Source organism: Glycine max, chromosome 14 (genome assembly GCF_000004515.6).
Source record: "Glycine max cultivar Williams 82 chromosome 14, Glycine_max_v4.0, whole genome shotgun sequence".
NCBI classification, from domain to species: domain Eukaryota; kingdom Viridiplantae; phylum Streptophyta; class Magnoliopsida; order Fabales; family Fabaceae; genus Glycine; species Glycine max.
The window spans coordinates 5,184,661-5,205,179 of NC_038250.2; the positions used below are offsets into that span (position 1 = coordinate 5,184,661).

At 26.5% G+C, this 20,519-nt stretch overlaps 2 protein-coding genes across 3 annotated transcripts in view; both read right to left on the minus strand.

The window, feature by feature from the left end:
* Positions 1-2,854, minus strand: part of LOC100783918 (cucumisin) — an 8,307-nt gene extending 5,453 nt beyond the window's left edge. The window contains exons 1-5 of the mRNA XM_006596552.3: positions 2,797-2,854; positions 2,065-2,163; positions 893-1,041; positions 310-398; positions 69-160 (exon numbers count right to left, since the gene is read on the minus strand). Coding sequence (XP_006596615.2) covers positions 69-160; positions 310-398; positions 893-979 — 268 coding nt within the window. The 5' untranslated portion in view covers positions 980-1,041; positions 2,065-2,163; positions 2,797-2,854. The remainder of the gene's footprint in view (positions 1-68; positions 161-309; positions 399-892; positions 1,042-2,064; positions 2,164-2,796) is intronic.
* A 3,630-nt stretch (positions 2,855-6,484) lies between these two features.
* LOC100793805 (cucumisin) lies at positions 6,485-16,388 on the minus strand. 2 transcript variants are annotated; one of them, XM_003544109.4, is made up of 11 exons: positions 16,248-16,388; positions 15,002-15,155; positions 14,530-14,618; positions 12,957-13,048; positions 12,633-12,870; positions 11,704-12,226; positions 10,240-10,337; positions 9,898-10,119; positions 9,443-9,554; positions 9,132-9,345; positions 6,485-7,227 (listed from the first exon to the last, which is right to left on the minus strand). In XM_003544109.4, exons 2-11 carry the CDS (start codon positions 15,086-15,088, stop codon positions 6,689-6,691), a joined length of 2,214 nt encoding a protein of 737 aa, XP_003544157.1. In that variant the 5' UTR covers positions 15,089-15,155; positions 16,248-16,388; the 3' UTR covers positions 6,485-6,688. The 2 variants fall into 2 exon arrangements, with proteins under 2 accessions (XP_003544157.1, XP_006595881.1); XM_006595818.3 differs by having other exon boundaries at positions 16,225-16,319.
* Positions 16,389-20,519: the final 4,131 nt, after the last annotated feature.

The window sequence follows — 20,519 nt, forward strand, 5'->3', positions numbered from 1 at the left end:
TTTTTCATAAAATGTATACATCATATATGAGTTAAAATAAAATAGACTGATAAGCATATTAAAATTACCTTTCATCCTTGCTGCTTCTTCTTTTGTTAGCCTCGCCACAAACCCATTAAAACTCTTGTAGCTGTGCAGCAAAGCATCTGCTGCAATTTTTCTAGATGGATATATGCCATTTAATTTGGAACTATAATTAATTATTTATAGTAAAAAAAATTGAAATATAGTTAACAAGAAACTAATATAAGAAGCCATGTTAGATGTTTTCTAATAAAAATGGGGAGTTATTGGATAATAATATGTGACCTGCCAAGGACACTTTGAACCATGCTAGTGTGAAGTAATTCTGTGGATTCCATGCCCTTCGGATTATCACCCATGTAGACGATGTAAATCTATATATAAAACATGATTAGAGTTGGAACAAGATAAAAAAAAACAATACAGAAGAATTTAAACGTAAGATAGTCCAACCAAGTTAATTGTATGAGTGCTCAGAGATTAAGAATTATATTCAACCTTATATAAAATCTTTTTTAGGTTAATTTTACATTCAATTTGAAAATAATCCAAACTGTTCTTAACTTCAAAGTTCAAAATAATCCATTTTTTAACTTTGAAACTTTTATGTATAAGAATTATTTTAAAAAATCTTAAGATGTAAGTAACTAAGCTTAATTTTTCGAAAGATATAATTTCTCAAGATAAAAAAATGGGGAAATTAGGAGAGAGAAAAATACAAAGTGGAGTACGTACTGCATCTACGTGTAGTATTTTTGAAAGAGGAAACCATTTAAATTGCTAGGTCAAGCAATATTATATATATATATATATATATATATATATATATATATATATATATATATATATATATATATATATTATTTACCTTTCGATCATCTTTAGAAAATGATCGAGTCAAAAGCAGAATGCATGTGAGAATTTGGAGGAGATGCGAAAGGCCTAGAGAGATCATCTGTCAGTAGTGAGTAATAAATCTTGACAAAATGATCGAATGTGTTTTCACACACGTTCTACCTGCGAATAAATTTAATTTTTGTTAAGCAAGAATATGAGATGCTAGAGAGACGAGTCTATACCACAATTAATTCAATATGTTGCCTCTTATGGGTCATACTGTATGGTAGTACTCATATATAAGAAAAAAAAAGTTTTTTTAGATGTTGAATTTAAATATAAGTAAATTTAATTAATTTTTTTATTTAATGATATTATTTTTAAAATATTTTTTGTTTAATTATAATTATTTTAAAGAATTTTATTTTATTTATGATATCAAATTTTAATGAATAATATTTTATTTTATTTGATATTAATAAAATTAAATAATTTTAATAAATTTTCTTATACAATATAAAAATAATTATTTTTTTTATATAAAAGTTCAAATATATTTATCTAACATGACACTTAAATACTTAAAATCATTCATTTTTTTTATCAATAAATATTAATTATTAACATTTTTTAAAATCATCTAAACAACCTTATATTTTCATCCAAAATCACACTTATGACAAGTTTACGAGCTACTACCTCTCTCTATATCTATATATGTGAGCAAATAAAACAATTCATATATAACATGGCACCGAACAACCTTTACATCTGCACCCCGTGTATATTAGGCACATCCTCGTACATGTACTGGTTACCATCTCCAAACATTATACACCCACACTGATGTTGCCAGAATAAAATGAACCCAACACAAATGATCATCCAGCACCGACATCAACACATAATAAAATGGTACACTTGGACACAACTGTGCATACAACTAAAACTCTGAGGTCTGAAACACATGGAGCTTCCAATGAAGAGAAATTCAAATTCTTACCACTTTAATTTTATCCATACAAAAATATCACCAATATATTATTGAATTACAAATGTGAGATAAAATTTCATATCAAATAGAAATAGAAAGATTGAGTACCATATGAGTGAAGAGAAAATTCATATATTCTTTCTACTTCTACATGATGTGACACTTCACCTCATACTTATAACCGTAACAAATACTGCACATTAATATACCTCTACACCAAAGCCACAATCAAAAGCACGCCTCAGGGTTATACTTTAACCAAGACCAAGCCATCATCTTAATTACATCAAGTAACATTATCTTGGCAACTGAAAATCATAATATAATATCTCAACAATAGCAACAATAAATTATAAATAAAAGCAATGCATGGTACAGCGTACAAATTAATTAATAAATCATTAGAATAAAACTAGGATACGAATACTATTAGAATTTTTTCTTCAAACGTGTATGAATTATATTTGTGAATTTTATTTCTGGATAATTAATTTTAAAGTCCAAAATTCCACGAAGAAGGAATATTGTATATATGTTTAAATCCAAACTCTTGCATTCGAAGTTGGAAATTATATATATATATATATATATATATATATATATATATATATCAATAAATTAAAGGAATGCGCCAATAGAGTAACAATTTCTAATTAAAAGTAAACCAATAAAATTAATATAATGATAGGCAAATTAAATGCTTATAATTTTCCAAAATTAAGAAAATTTATAATAGAAGCTTACATAAATATGAAACAATTAAAATAGAAAAAGAGTGTTATTATAAATATAGATAGAAAATTAAAGTTAATAAGAGCAAAGTAACAACTTACAGTTAAATATAAATCAATAAAATTCGTAGGAACAAGACTTATAATTAGATATAAATGAATAAGGTATGCAGAAAGAGGATAGTAATAACGGGATGTCAGGGGGCATACTCAATTTCGTCGACCACACATACTTCTCTCGCTTGACTTATTTACTCACGTATAGAATGTCAAGGGAAGAGGCATACCTAACCTTTTATAGCCAATAAATGGGATGAATTCATGGTATTATCTACTTTTACCATGATTATTAAATTTTTAAGTTAACTCGTTAACTCTTATGAGTTTACAAATTTATTTTTTGTGAGTTGATTATTAAGTAAATTCTTTTTTTAGTAGACTCTAAACAAACTTTATAAATTTTAAGTAAACTCGATAGATTATCGAGTTTATCACCGAGTCAACGAGTTAACAAGTTAAAAAAAAGATGAAAATATAAGTTATTTTTTATTATTTTATGTATGTTTAACATTCAACATACTTTCATTTAGTATGTTGTTCTCAATTACAAAATTATCACCTTTAATAACATTAAATTCTCGATGAGAATGATCTACCATTACTATAACCTCTAAAAATTATTATCTAATAGTGATGTATTATTATTAGATTTGGTTATTTAAATAATCTGAACTTTATAATTTATTGTTTTATTTTATTATATTGTTGAAATGTTTAATTAATATGTTATTTATAGATACTTTATTATTATTTTTACATGCAGTAGACTCTTACGAGTCTAAGAGTTGAATTCACGAGTCGAGTCTATGAAACTTTTATAAATCTACATAAACTCTCGAGTTTGATAACCTTATCTTTTACATCTAACGATAAAAATCAGATAGATTCTTTAAATATTTATGGAGTCATTTTAATCTAGAATTGGAGTAATTTATTTTGATATTTAATGTATTTTTTATTACATGCACAAATTATTGAATTGAAATTCTAGTTTTAATTAGCAAACAATACTTAAAACACAAAAGTATCGCATTTAAGCCTTGTCTTTTTTTAGAAAAAGAATTTAACTTATAAATTATTATTAAGTTAATTTTAATTTTAAATATTTATAGGTTAATTTTAAATATTCCCTTATTATTTTTAATAAATAAAATTAGGTATAAGAATTATAAGAGGATTTTAGGGATTTTGGATAATTTTTTAAATTCTATGAACTATTTTATAAATTTTAATAATTAATATAAAAGTGAAAAATCATAGATGTACAATTTGTAGTTTTGAGTTATTTTCAAAGATTATGAGTTACCTTATAAATTTTGGCTAGGGTCAAATCATATTTTTCTTTTTTAAATTAAGATTGAGTTAATATACTTTACTCAAATATTAAACAAATTAATAAGAAAATTTTATTATAAAAATATTAATAAAAAGTTATTCGAATATATCAATAAATAAAGGATGTTACACCTAATGACTTACATTAAAAAGTTAACATTACTATGAGTTTTTTCTTTGCAAAGAAGAACTTTAACATTTAAAAGAATGCTCAATTGAGAACCACAAAATGATGGTCCCTCAAAATAAAAATAGGATGATAAAAAACTAATCTAATATTGTCTTATATATAAGAAAAAATCCCACATTATAAATAAGTTGTTTTATTTATAAAATAATTCCATTTTTCTTGCCCTTTCGTTGTCATTTTTTCTATCCAGTCCGTCTCTTTACTTGTCTGAATTGAACCAACACCTAGAAGCAACAAGCAGAAGGAAAAGACAATTTAAGACACCTACACAGCTGGAGCCTCATCACCATTTAGCTAAGAAACAAAATACACTGAATTAAACTAAGACTATATATCAAGAAAAAGTCAAACTATTTTTGCTAACTACGTTAAATTTAATAATTATATTGGATGGAAAAATAAAAGTAAAATAAAATATATAATAAATTACATATATACTTTTAAGGATTTTTCAGATTGCTTATAATATTATTTTCTTTTTATGTCCTTAAGATAACCTTTTTTAATTGTTTAAAAACATTATATTAACGCCTCTAATACTTTACACTAATCCTTTATTATTTAAAAAATATTATATCTTGTACCTCTATAAAAGATATAGTTGTAAATATTAAAAAAATACCATGTGTAATATGAAAAATCTCAAAAATTGTTTGTATTTTTTTTCTAAATATACATAAATAAGGTGTAATATACTTAATTTAACATATTAGAGTGAAAATTAAACTTTAAAATAATAATTTAAGGACATAAAAACTTTACTCGAAGTTTAAAAAATAAAAGTGAAAAAATAGAGAGAAAAATAACTTTAGCAAGCTATTTTAATTTTTTCTCTAATTTAAATTTCAAAAAATTCTTGTGCAAACAAACAAAGCTGCACACAGGTCCTTCACGTGTACGTTGAGACCGATCAACCTCAGATTCTCTCTTAAGCCAGAGGACAGCGTCCTTCAATTCACGTGTTGAGACTTGAAACCGACATATGCAGTATATATGCAACGTCTTCAAGATTGGAAGGATTCTTAATTAATAAGTTCCATATACACCCCTAGTAAATTTCTTGCAATATTATGGCATTGAGGAATTCAAATAATTGTTTACAATATACGAAGGATATTCCTTTGACGTTGCATGAATATTTCCTTTTATAAATGTTTTTTTAGTACAGTACACGAGGAATTAATATTGTTAGTTGTTAGTAGTAATTAATCTGGTTGTGTTCAGTTTTTTGTATTATTTCAAATTAGCTTGTTTTTATTGATTATCATATATATGTTTCTTAATCATTAACTGATTAAATAGGAGATGTGGATGCTGTTGGGAGAGTCAAGGGTCAACCCTCACTGCAATTGATGTTAATATATCTTTATACTTTCCAATTTTCTCTTCCTTTTATGTTATTTCAATCAGCATTGAAGATATACTATAAAAAAAAATCTACATTTTAAGTTACACACTTCTAGTTGAGTTCATGGTGTGCCCATTTAATGATTTAATTTATTCATCCATATGATTGTTTGTCAAACTTGTTAAAAAATTAAATATATAATTTTAATCTCAACCATTATATAACGGTGGTCCAGCCATAAACTATTTGATGTATTTTTTTACCCTAAAATTTTCCTTTTTGTCATCTTGGGATTGATATATACGTGGCATGCATGCATGTGCTAACAAGTTTGATAGTGGGAATCAGTGAGATGCATGATTTCTATAGCCTTGTCCACATGAAAATCTCACGTGATACGTTCACCAGAATCATACACCGAACCGAATTTCATAGCCTTGGAGGATCAATTTGGCCTGCAGCATGCATATGCGAATTCAGCATCACGGTTATTCACAGGATTCATCTGTTTAGCTGCATGGAGCAAGTAGTAGCAATATGTGCATCTAATTCAAATTAAACTAAAAAAAATCTATTAAATCTCCTTATAAGAGAAAAATATCGTACGTTGTCTTTTAACAATTACTATCTATGAATACAGAATTTGTTTGAGTCTTTAATTTACAGTTATAAAAGGAAGAAAAAGTACTTTTACTTTTAGTAAAAAGGTTGAAAGAGATTTAAAAAAATAAAGGTTGAAAAAGATAAAGGATAAAAATACCTATATGTTATTCACAGTAGAAGAGATGTGAATGAGAGACCGAGGGGCCATATTTTAGTGATTAATAATGGTTATTAGAGAACTTATGATATTAGTTCCTAACTTCAATTCCAACTCACTTCAATTAACTCATGACCAATGATTATGGAGTATATAATAATGACATTTAAATTACTCAAGAAGGATGAATAGAAAATACTTTAGATAATAGTAAATCGTTATCTTGATTTTATTCCTGGCTTACAAAAGCACTTGCCATCAATTCTGGCTTAGAACACACCTAGAATATTTATTCACTAACACTTCAAAGGGAAGAAGAAAAAGCAAACCGATTATAAATAACACATTAATCATTTCCATTCATGCATGTTGCTTGCTTCTTCATTGACAAGTGTTCGCAGCAGAGAACTTACGGAGGAACATAAACAACGACGGGGCTCCTTACTTGAAAAGTGCCATCATCCCAAACCAAAGACGAAGAAACTATATTTGCATTGTTAATGCTTCCTTCAATCTTAAGGGTGAACGACATCTTCTCCTCCAAAGACGAGAAGACCAAAACATCTGGCACTACTTTGATGTTTAAGGAAGAAGATGATGGAGGTGTAGTTACTGTGGCTTTATATATGGATTTAGCTGATCCAACATTAGTAACAGTTCTACTAAAAGTGGCACTAATATACTTTGAGCGAGTTGTGGATAGAGCAAAAGATGGGAGATTAAGGTCCAAAACACTTCCTGTATTTGCTGGTGTACAAGTGGTTTTATTATCTCCTGTAATTTTGTCCATAAATCCACTATAACCATCTCCACACAGAAACTTGACATAATCAATTTCAGTAGCATCGTAAACTAATCCAGGTTTTACTGCCTTCATAGGATTGATTTGCCCAGCACCATAACCAAATTCAGCATTTCCATGATTAAGTATATCACGCATTGGAGTAGCTGTAAATAAATAAATAAAACGAAGACAGATGGTCATAAACATACTCAACCCATTAAATTAGACCTCAAGATAATTGAAATAGATATGTAATTTTGAACTTGAACCCCTTCAACTCCATGGATTAAGTTAATCGACTATTTTTCCCCAACAAAAATGTATAAAGTGGAAACTTATATATAAAAGTGCATAATCTTCTATATTATTTTCTTTATATATATATATATATATAACTAATATTTTCACGCCCCACTTTTCTTACATTATCCACACCTCTCATTAAGCTCATTTAAATTTCTCTCTCCTTATTTTTCCAACGAAATTATGGGTGTAAAGGTGGTATAAAAAAATGTGTAAGGAAAAACATGTTCCTTATATATTTATGAGTAATATGAACATTCATATATTATAGACATTTATTTGACACTTTTTTTCTTATTTTTATTTGTTTTTTCATATCAAATTATATTACTTATGATATTCACACTTTACTGGCTTTTTCTTTCAAAGTGTCTAACCCCCCTAGAAGAGAAATTGTAGTCAGGAAAGAGAAGAAATTTTCAAAAAGTAATATGAGTCTTACATTATTATTGTATTTTAATTAAAATATTTATTCAAATTTTTATTTCATTCCATTTTATCAAACTAATCTTATAGGGGTGTCCTTGCATTTTTATCCTATATTTATACCGGACCGGCCCTAGCATAAAGCAACTAAAGGTCGTGCTTTAGGCCCAAAACAAATTGATTAACAATAGTATTTGTATAATTTTTGTAAGGCCCATAATTGTTCTGTTATTTGTTCCAACGTAAATAATAATCGGTTTGAAGAAAAAAAATAATTACTCATTAATTTCAATTAATAAAGATATTTTTTAATTGGTTATATCAAAGATTCAAAGGCCCCCTCAATATTCAATTCTCACCTAAATCAACCCAAAAGTCACCCTTTTTATTCCTTTCTCTCTGTATTCCTTTGTTCTTGAACTGCTTATCACTATCACTATTAATTTTATAAAATCCTCACTTTAAAAATATGTTGCGCCGGCCCTGATTTATACACGTGTGTGCTTGCTAGCACAAAGAAACATGAAGGAAAAGAAGGTCACAATATAAAGAAAGGTCGAGTTATTGATAAAATGTTTCCAATCCTAATCCCTTTATTTTGATTTAAGGATCATGAGTGATTCAAATATGATATCGCATAGCAAAATAAACCTTACATCCTATACATGTATGTGAACAAAACCAAATTTGCTTGTTCCCGTCTCCTATTTTTTTTTTCTAGTTATCTTAAGAAGCAGCATTCATACAAATAAAAATATATATAAAAAAACAGTATCCGAGGTGGGAAAGAAAGATCTACTTTGTACTCCCTCCGTCCTAAATTGGCAGATATTTAAGGTTTTTCAGACAGACTAATAAAATGAGTATTTCAAGTTAATTAACATTTATTAAAAGATAATTTTACTAAAATATATATAATTGTTTCTTTTCTTAATTTCAGTAACATTATGTATTACATAGGAAAATTGAAATGAATATTTGAATATTTCATTGAAAAATAAGAACATCAAATAATTTAGAATTTTTTAAAGATAAATATTAATTCATGCCCTAAGGACCTAAAGATACTGGTTAGGGAACTTAAGTTACAAATATTTTTATTGAAATGTAAAAAATTATATTATTTATAAATTTTTTATACTATCTTATTGTTTATACTATAAATATATATTTTTTAATTTTTTTAATTAATACTCTAAGAACACATGCTAGCCAGACGTTTTTTTCAATGGTTAAATGTGCAGTCACTATGAAGGGAGGGAGTATATTTTTTTAAGTGATGGATAGGAAAAATAGATAGAATAATTACTATATGTGTGGATACCAAGGAAACCATTACCAGTTGTCATTAATGCGGATTTAATCACTGCAGGAGACCAGTTGGGATGAAATGATTTGATGTAAACAGCTGCTGCAGTAACATGAGGACATGCCATTGAAGTTCCATATAGTATATTGTATTTTGAAATTCTCTTATCTCCTTTAACTCCGGAGATAGGAGCAATTGGAGACCATGCAGCTAGAATGTTAACCCCTGGAGCAGCTAAATCAGGCTACAACATCAAGAGATAATTGCAATAAGCAAATAACCTTGTACTAGCTAGTTGTAACGGTTAGATTGATTGTATAAATATTATGCCGTGAAGTTACCTTTAGAATATTTGGAGTGATTTTGTTTGGACCTCTACCTGAGAATGAATCAATATATGGGGCTAATGGATCTTTGCCTTCATAACTCTTAAATATAGTCGCTGTTGGATTACTGTAATGTTCGGTAACATACATAAATCAATCAATTCAAGACTAAACAAAATATTATATCATATGAGTGTAAATCCTCTGCAATAAAATAAAACAATATGTGGTACATAATTATATTATTGATCAATATAACATTTAAATTATACATCTAATCACACTAAATCTATTCTTTATATGCACCCATGTATATTAATTTGTTCCATCTCATTTGTGTATAAAAAATGGATCTAGCTAGTGTGATTAAGTATACAATTTAAGTGTTGTACTAACCAATAATATGATTATTAACTAAATATTACTTCATTTTTATATCATATATTTAATCTTAATGAAAAGTTTTGTACCTTGTTGACTTTAAATAAGAATATATTTGTGCCCCGTCATTGTGAGTAATGTGAGCCGCTGGCAGGGGAAATACATCTGACACAGCTAAAGAAACATTACTTCTAATTATAACACCAACAGCCCCTTGAGCAAATCCCACAAATGATGGATAAGGAATGTTATCACACAAAAGGATTTTTCCCTTCACCAAAGCTTTATCCAAAGCGTTTTCTTGGCAATACCTAATTAACAAGTGATAATGTTAGGATGATGTCTTAAAATGTAATAGAAAAAAAAACTAGTAACTACGTACATACGTACCAAAATAGTAATAAAAAGGAGAGATGGGTAAATGTTGGTACCTAGCATTGGAACTGTTACCCTTGATGATGGATGCATCTCCAGCATAAATTAATGGATGCTGTATATTGTGGAGATCAAATGCATTTACTGAAACTCCCTGCATATGTTGAGTGAAATCTTTTAGGTTACTTAATATTTTCAAAAATAATTATAATATTTTTTAAATCAAGTAACAGTGCACCCATTGATGTGGATCAAAGGAACCTTGCATGACTATAAAAAGAAAGAAGTAAAAGAAAATTATTTGTCACACTTTTACAATAATTTTGGGCTTAAATATTGTGAAGATTTCTAAAATATATCTGAATTCTGTAGTTAATTTCTAAAAAAAATTGTTTATTATTGATTCCTAAAACTTCAAAAGTTAATTTTCATTTAAACACATGATGATATGTCTTTTAGTTAAATGTGTCAGCAATACATAGACGAAGTCATGTCATCACATTTTAGATTAAGACTAACAACATGAATTTGACACAAAACTTTTAAATTTTGAGACACAATGAAAAAAAAATAGGAAGCAATTACAAAATTTAAATATATTTTAAAAATCTCTAACATATTTAAGTCATAATTTTTTATATTCCTTTTGCACCTGAGAAATTTTAACATTTTTTAAGATGATGCAATCTCAATCAACCAATCTCCACATGATATGTAACTATTTTTATTTATGAAAGAAAGTTAATAATGTATCACATACAGAATGATTGAAGTTATGTAATTTTGAATATCATAATATATGATATTTATTTTTTTACAATTTTAAAAAATATCAAATCAATCAACACAAAGAAATAATCCTTCTAAATTCAAATATAAATAAAAATACCTAATTTTACATTGACAAAAAATGTTAGTTAAGTTTATTTAGTTTTCTTGATTTCATATAAAAAAAAAATACATTTCTTAAACTACCCTTAATTATATTTATTAAAGATGAATGCTCAAATGTAACTTAGCGGATGTAAAATATTTGAAATTATTATGAAATTATGGTATCATGTAAAATGTTTGATTTAAAAATATAATGTGTATCCATAATCCTTTAATACTACATTTGGTCTTTTATATATATATATATATATATATGAAAGAAACAAACACTTAATTTATCATGAATAAAAACAATTAAATTAATTGGTTTTAATTAATAATATTATAAATTTCAATTTTATTTTAAAATTAACCGTAACATTAAATTGTTTACGAGGTGGTTATTTTATAAAAAAAAAATCAACCTATAAATATATCTTATTTTATTAATATTTCAATAAATACATCCATTTTCATAAAAAAATCAATATATATATATATATATAATTAATAAACCTCAAAATTAATTAAATGTAGAAAAGAAATCTAATAATAATACACTTAAAAGTAATATCATATTTCTTATAATTAGGATTAAAAAAAAATATTCTCTTTTGTTGTATATATAAAGAGGCGGTATGTATTACCTCATAGATCTTGCCATTTCCCAACTGGATCTTAGTGAAAAACTTTTTATCTATGGTGGAGGCAGCTACACTAAGCAACCAAGGTGCAAACTTTGAGGTTGAGTAAGGACCTAATTGACCCAAATTGTCCGCAGATGTTGATGTTAATATGCCTTTCTTCATTGCATGGAAAGCTCCTATTGCGTGTACGTCTTTAAAATACTTGTTGTGTGTAAGCTGTGTAGCTCCCACTGAGACGGAAAGGATGTCAACACCATCTGCAATGGCTGCATCATAGGCTTTAAGGATGTCTGTAGTGTCACAACCCGTTGCCCAACACACTTTATACACAGCAATACGTGCTGATGGAACTCCTCCTCTGGCTGTCCCTGAGCCAAACCCTAATAGACTCGCGGACCTAACTGGGTTTCCCGCAGCAGTGGAAGCACAATGACTCCCATGACCAGTTGTATCAATTGGAGACTTGATGTCATCTTTCTCAAAAAAACCCTTAGTGCGAAAATATTGTGCTCCAATTATTTTGCTGCCATTTAATTACAAACATGCATCATCATATATGCCTTATTAACAAATTTATATATATATATTAACAAAACCTTAAAAATATTTAAAATTCTTAATAAATGATCGATTTTTATTTTAAATTCTTAATAAATTTTTTTGTTATATTAGATTATGATATATTAAAATATTTTTTTATATATATCATCATTGACGTGATATATTATAAATAAATCTTCTTAATATATATTACCAGTTGAAATAGTGTCATGTCATAATTTAATTGGTGATAGACTTAAAATAAAAATTTTAATAATATTAATTATTTAATGTAATAAATTTTTTTATTAAAGACCTGAAATAAAAATTCATCATTTATCAAAAGTTTTAAACATATTTAAATTGTTTAACAAATTAATATTAAGTACTTATTGCAAGTGAAGTTCTGGCAAATGCCCTTCCATTTCTTTGGTGGTGGACCAAATCCAGCATCATTAAAGCTATCAGATTCAGGCCAAATTCCGCTATCGATCACTCCAACGATTGTGTTGCTCTCTGCTATAATGTTTCTTTGAACATTTTCGGGGAAGCCAAGAAAGTCCCAAGACCTTGTTGTTTGTGGCTTATGGATTCTGTCTGGTATAACAGAGACCACACTATCCATTCCTGCCCAAATTAATGTCTCATTGTTTTTTCACAGTGTATACATCGTACGTGAGATATATATTGACTGACATGCGTATTAAAATTACCTCTCATTCTGTTTGCTTCTTCTTTTGTTAGCCTCGCCACAAATCCATTCAAACTCTTGTAGCTATGCAGCAAAGCATCTGGTGGAAAATTTCTGGATGGAGGATATATGTTATTTGGAACTGTAATTAGTATTTGGCCAAAAAAAGAAATTCCCACCCAAAAGAGAAAGCTCTTGATTGAAAATATTTTCACAAGAACGCCCTTATTTTAGAGTAATCTTTACACTATTCTTTTTTGTCTAAATCAAATTGTTAGATACTTATATATAATTGATGATGTGTAATGTTTTACTTTGAGGAGTAATTAATTTGTTTTTCACCTAATGAATTTCATTTCTCTGTTGTCTTTTGAAATTATATAATTTTCATGATTTTTAAAATTAAATATCACCATTTAATATGCTATTATGCATTATTATTTTAATGGAATAGTATAAGGACAGCATGAAAAAAGACAGAAAAAAAGTCAGATCTATAACATGATGTATAATGTCTCACTTTAATGTCTGGTGTGAACACATGATAAGAGAAAAGAAATAACTTGAAAAATTAATGTCACTCAAATCAGAAAAGGAGGGAGAAATTATTTTTTTATAATTAAATGATAAATTATTATTATTATTATTATTATTATTATTATTCTATCTCTAAATAAAACTTACTAAAACAGAGAATTTTATTAGTTTTTTTTTTTCTAAATCCACTCATACTAAAAAAAGGAAGTTTGAGTGCATTAGCAAAACAAGTGCAATAGTTTTTTTGGTGTAAATATCAAGTGCAATACACGTTGAGTCTATTTACCTTTTAATTAAAACAAACCTATATATTATTGCATGTGGGTTCGTAATTAGTTGTATTAGTCTTAAGTTTCATTTATATAAATTAAAATAAATTAAAACAATAAATTTTATCAAAGTACCTTTTCTTGAGAATAATTTATTTAATTTAGTTTTCTTTGAGTTATTGAAAATATCATTTAAGTCTTGTGTTTGGACACGTTAGGGACACAAATTAGAATTAATTTTTTTTATTGTCAAATATTAATTTTGTTAATACGGGTGATTACATTTATAATTTTCTTTTCTTTTAACCATTTAACTCATCTTATATCTTCTTTCTTTTTTATAATTTGTAACTAAATAGATCAAATTACAAAGAAGTTAATTTTATGTTTACCATCCTAATCATGATCATGTATCATAACACTATGTGGATGACATGAATCTTATGCTAGATAAAAGTGGTCCATTATAAATCACTTAAATGACTTATCCACGCTAGCCTCCACCTAAACAATATAAGATCATTAATTTAAAGTAAGTCTAGTTTGACCAATTTCTATCTTTAATTAATATTATTATTTGGTAATTATCGTTAATTAATAATAAAAATGAGCATATTTAACTTCTTAATGTTGAATTGATTATTATCTCCAAACATCCAAACATACGAAAGTTATATAAACACTTAAACATTTGAAATATATATAGATAATGCGAGACTAATATAGGTAGTTATTTTATATGTATTCTAATAAAAATGGGGAGCAATTATTGGGTAAATAATATATGACCTGCCGAGGACACTCTCAACCATACTAGTGTGAAGTGATTCTGCGAATCCCACACCCTTCGGATAATCGCCCATGTAGACGATGTAAGTCTGTATATAGAATATGATTAGAGTGCATTAGCAAGATGAATGAAGAAGGAATTTAAATTCAATACTCCTACTAGGTTGCATGTGAGGGTTCAGAGATTGAGAAATTAAAATATTCAACCTCACATAAAATCATTTTTTAAAATAATCCAAATTAACTCTTATTAACTTTAAAAATAATCCAATATTTGTTAACCTAAAAATTGTAATATGTAACATAAAAATATAATTTAAAAAATGGGAAATAGGAGAGAGAGAAAATCAAATACAAACTGGACCCACTCTCTAAAGATATACTTGAAGTATATATATTTTCAAATGTATATTTTCGTACGGACAAACAGTTTATGTCGCTAGGTCAAGCAACGTAGATATATATTATTTACCTTTCGATCATCTTTAGAAAATGATTGAGTCAAAAGCAGAAAACATGTAAATATTTGGAGGAGATGCCACAAGCCTACAGAGATCATTCTTCAGTGAGAGTAAATCTTGTTGACAAAATGTTTGAATATGTTTTCACGCACGCTCTACAGGTACCTGTGAGTAAATTTAATTTGTAAGTGAATAATGTGAAGTGTTAGAAAGTACACACCATAAACAATTAACTAAAAACAACTCTAAGCCCTTATTTGGTGGAGGAGAAATAAAGGAGAAAAAGAGGATAAAAACATCTTTTCAATGGGGTCTCACTTTTTACACATTTTAATTTTAATTTCTTTATTTTATTTTTATTTTTTCTATTTTTTATTTTCATCCTCTTTAGTATCCACCAAACACAAGCTTAGTCCAGTTGAAATATGCAAAAGTAAAAATATAAAGTTATATATCATAGATAAAAAAGACAGAGAGAGAAAGATCGAGAGTAAGAGTAAATGCTTTAGTTTATAATTAATTATATATATGTCTAAATCCAAACTAGCTCTTGCATATGCAAAATTCAAGGCTGTGAATTATACATAAGATTCACTAAAATACACATTCAATGAAGTTATAACTAAAAAATATCTTAAGATATACCAATAGTTTAATTAGCTCAATATTTTATAAGCATTTGGCAACTTATACACTTATCCTTATTTTTTTAATAGGAGTGAGTTGTGTACTTTAAGATTTTATTTAATTATAACTGGTTAGCATACTCATACTAAAGTTTCAATTTAAGTATACAAACTTTTTTAAAATAATTTGGATTAAGTTCAATGAATAAGTAACATTATTAAAAGAAAATTATTAAGAATCAATTTATATAAGACAATAATATTAACATGAATAACAAACATAAATTAATAAATAAATAGGAATAGGACAATGGAGCAATTATTTATAACTAAAAGTAAACTAATAAAATTAATATAATTCGTGGTAAAACAATGCTTATAGTTTACCACAATGAAGAGAAGTTATAAGAAGCTTATATAAATATGAAACAACTAAAATAGAAGTGGAATATCGTGTTATAAGTATAGACAAACAAAATTAACACGAGAAAAGTAAAAACTTAAAGTTAAATATAAACCAATAAAATGAGTAGAAATAGGATTTATGATTAAATATAAAAGAATAAAGTATATAGAAATAGAAATAGAAATAGAAATAGAGTAATAACGGGTATCACTGGCCGGGGCATACTCAATTTCTTCGACCACACATATTTCTCTCGCTTGGCTTACTGACTCATGGGATGTCAAGGGGCATACTCTACCACTCCCTTTTATAGCCTATAAATGGTGCCATTTTCCACATATGACACACATTAATTTATCATTTAAAAAAAAAAAAAACATATCCACTCTCTTTTATAGCCAATCAATGGGATGTTGCCATGGTGCCATTTTCCACGTATGACACACATTTATCATTAAAAAAAAACATATCACCGAATGTGGATTAGTTGTAATGAAGAATTATACTAGTTTAATCAAATGTCTGAAGTCCATAAAAGGATAAATTTATTTTCCCATCAATTTAAAGTTAAGAATGTATAATTTTTATATCTTTTTAAAAATAACATTTCGATTAAATAATGTTTCTCATGGATATATTTGTAGTTATATTTTTTACAAAATTACTCTCATAGAAAAGGTGAGAATCTAACTTTTCAGCATTAAAAAAAAGTTCTATTATAATAAAAATATTATATTTCTTTTATTGGATCATTTAGTGTAATAAATAATTAAATTTTTTAATAAAAAATATTATATAAATCTTTGATTGTCAAGAAATTAATTATATGATATTCTCAAAAATATTTATCACAAATCAAACATATTTTAATCATTTCTAAAAATTATAATTCCCACCTAGGAATCTTGATTCTTCGTCAGCATGAAAAAAATTTGCTCCTATCAAATACACTCTGGGGGTTATTTTGTACCAGTACTTGAATAACTGACATTGGTATTTAATGTAAATTTTCATTACATGCATGAATTTTTGAAGTAAAACTCTGATTTTAATCAAAAAAATATCAAAAGCACTCCAAAAACTACGTCTAAGTTTTATTTTCTTAAAAAAAATACTTATAAATTACTATAGTAATACAACTTAGTTTAATATTTTAAGATTTAATTATTTTAAATTTTATTTTATATTTTCAAGAAGTTTAATTTATTTTTAAATTTATCAATTAATTTAAATATTTCTTTTCTATTTTTAATAAATAAAAGTATCTATAAAAATTATAAGAGGATATTAGGGATTTTGGTTTTTTTTTATAAAATCTATGAACTATTTTATAAATTTTGACTGATTATGGTCCAATCATAGTTTTTCGAAACTTATAGTCTATAGTGCTTTATCCAAGTATTAAATCAACAAAAAAATATTATATCATAAACTAATAAAATTAATATAGAGATAGAGTTATGCAATATCTAAGTATAAGGAAAATTAATATTGGGAGCGTTTGTTTCACAGTTGGTCTTTTTATTTTTTGAAATATGAGGTTGGAAAAATTTATCCCCATATCTGTTAAGAGATAGATAATAAAATAATTATTACCGGATATATTATTTTTTTTAAAATACTCAAGAATAACATTTTCCTATTATATTTCTAGAAAAAATATTCGAAGGATAAAAGAAATAATGCGTGAAACTTACGTTCTCATTTTTCACTTTAGAGTTCTCTTTATACTAGTGTGAGTGTGATACCCCTCCTTTTCTTTTCCATAGAATATATACTTGTGGTCATAAACCCAAAAAATATAATGCAATTTAGTTAAATATTTTAATACTTGCCTATTTAAAATCTCATTTTATGATTTTTTGGAAGTTAATTTTAATATGAAAGATTTCTGAATTTAATATTAATTTTTTCATACTATTTTATTAAATAAAACATAATTATATGAATTACAAGAAATGTAATTGATATTAGATTTTTAGAGTTTTGAGTTATTTTTTAAAGTCTATGAAGAATTTCCTTATAAATTTTGACTAAGGTCAAATCATAAATTTTTAAATTTTATGATTTAAGGCACTTTGCACAATTATTAAACTAATTAATATAAAAATTATTGTAAAAAATAATAAAATATTTATTTGAATTTATCAGTATATAAAATTATGTTACACCTAATGACTTGTATAATTTTTTTAACATTATTATGAGTTTTTTCTTTTCAAAGAAGAACTTTAACACGCAAAAAGAATGTTAAATTGAGAACCTCAAAATGATGGTTCCTCAAAACAAAATTAGGATGATGAAAAGAGTTTGTGTAAGAGGAAGAAACTTTTTTTTTTGGTCAATAAGTAAGAGGAAGAATTAAACACTTTTCCAAACCATGAGTTGTTGTAAACCCGTGTATTTGTCTTCATTTTCTACATATAAAAAAAAAAAAATGATATGGCACTTTTTCAAAAGAATGATCAATTGAAAACCACAAAATGATCGATGCTCCCTCAAAACAAAATTAAGATGGTAAAAAAGTTTGTGCACGAGAAAGAGATAAACACTTATCCAAACGAACTTCAACTACTACCGCAAGTTGTATGATATGGCACCAACAATTATTCTCTCATATTAATGTTGGTTTATTAATTTTTTGAATAAATTAATGTCAATACGAATTATTTAAAAGTAATGAAAATTTATTTTTTTAACGAAAATGTTAATCAGGATCATAAAGATACTCTTTAAGAAAATTGAAATAGAAAGTTTTTTTAATTTATTGGGAGATAGAAAATTATAGTGTCTGTAGTTTTTTTTTTTTTTGCATTTTTCTATAATTTTTATATTAAATATGAATTTAATATTTATATACTAACGGTGTAAAAAAAATTGGATTGTTATTCAATTAAAAATTACAATATAAATTATTTTAAAATAATTATTTTAAAACTCAATAAACTTACCATGTATAATAGATTATAATAACATAAATGTATAAAATATTTTACATTATCAGTACACAATCTTTTTTCTTATTAAGTATTTTCTTTTTTTAATTTCTTAATCAATGCTATAAATTAGCAAAACTCATTTTTTATTACTATAATTAAATAACTCACAGTACAATGCATGGATTTATTTCCAGTTTTCTTAACAACATGTACCAAGCTTGAAACGCCTATACCCTATTTTAAGTGGCAAGTAACCTGTGATTTGTGTCCAAGCCTCCAAAGCTAATTACAAGTTCATTTGTTTATAATTAATTTGTGATGTGTGATTCTTCTCTAGCTATTCCAACAAAACGGAACAAAACCTGTGTATTATATAAGAGGCACAAAGGACTTCAAGGTTTACTCAACTTAGAATGCATGTAAGCATTGGAATTTTTGGACAAAGAAAAAGTTAAAAGAATTTAAGCCGTCATATTTAAGACAAGCTAGCATAAAGATATTATATCTTCTGTTCGATAGGAACAGTAGTATTGAACACAAGATATTTTCATAGGTCATGTAAATTTTTTATTACAGTATTAAAAAACACATTTCACACTTTCATTGGAAGGTACGAAAAGCAAGCACCAGAACAAAGAGAGTGAAACCTGAAGAAAAAAAGAAAAGTAAAAAATGTGTTTTCAAATTTGTGTCAGTAGTATAAAGATATTTTGTCTAGCAAAGCAGTGATATACAACTGCTGCTTGCAGATTTTGAGACATGTGACCACCATGGTCACATGTTACCATTGGTTTAAATTAAATGATTTCTTACCTCTCAAATGTAATTTTGAGAAATTAATTAATAGTTATAATTTTCACTACTTACTTCTTTGAACAAGAAATCTTAGCAGCAAAGGAGCAAAGTAAAAAATGTCTCAACCAACACACCTGCAAGAAGACAAGCAAAGAAAAGACAAAGACACCTACACTATATAGCCTGACGATCTAGCTAAGAAACAAATCACACTAAAATTTATTATTTAGATCTTTAAAAGAATTTTATTATTAACATCTTATTTCCTATTTCTCATCTATTTTCTCTTTCTCTCTCTCCTTATATCTCCTTCCTTTCTTCCTAACAAACGCATTCTTAATAATAACCAAATATATTTTTTTCTTCTAATTAAAAATCATATTAGACCAGAAATAAACTCAATGCTCATGTTGTCTATCATTAAATTAAACACGCATTGTGATTGCTAATTAATGTGACAGTCCTGAACCATTCATTAAAAAGAGATCTGAAATTTTAAATCATTTAAACCCCTTAATTAATCTGTTTTATCAAGCAAGACGCGAGTAGACTTAACCATTGAAAATTATTAATTAATACGGGAAGCAAAAATGAAGACCATTGTTATTTTTCTCCTATTAATTAATCATTAGAATTAAGCTTCTCAATACACAAAATGAATTGTCCTGTTACGCAGAACCTCATGGCACTCGCAGCAAGTGCGTAGATATGGAATAAATACCATTAATGATACAATAATGTTATTCTTACACATAATTCATAA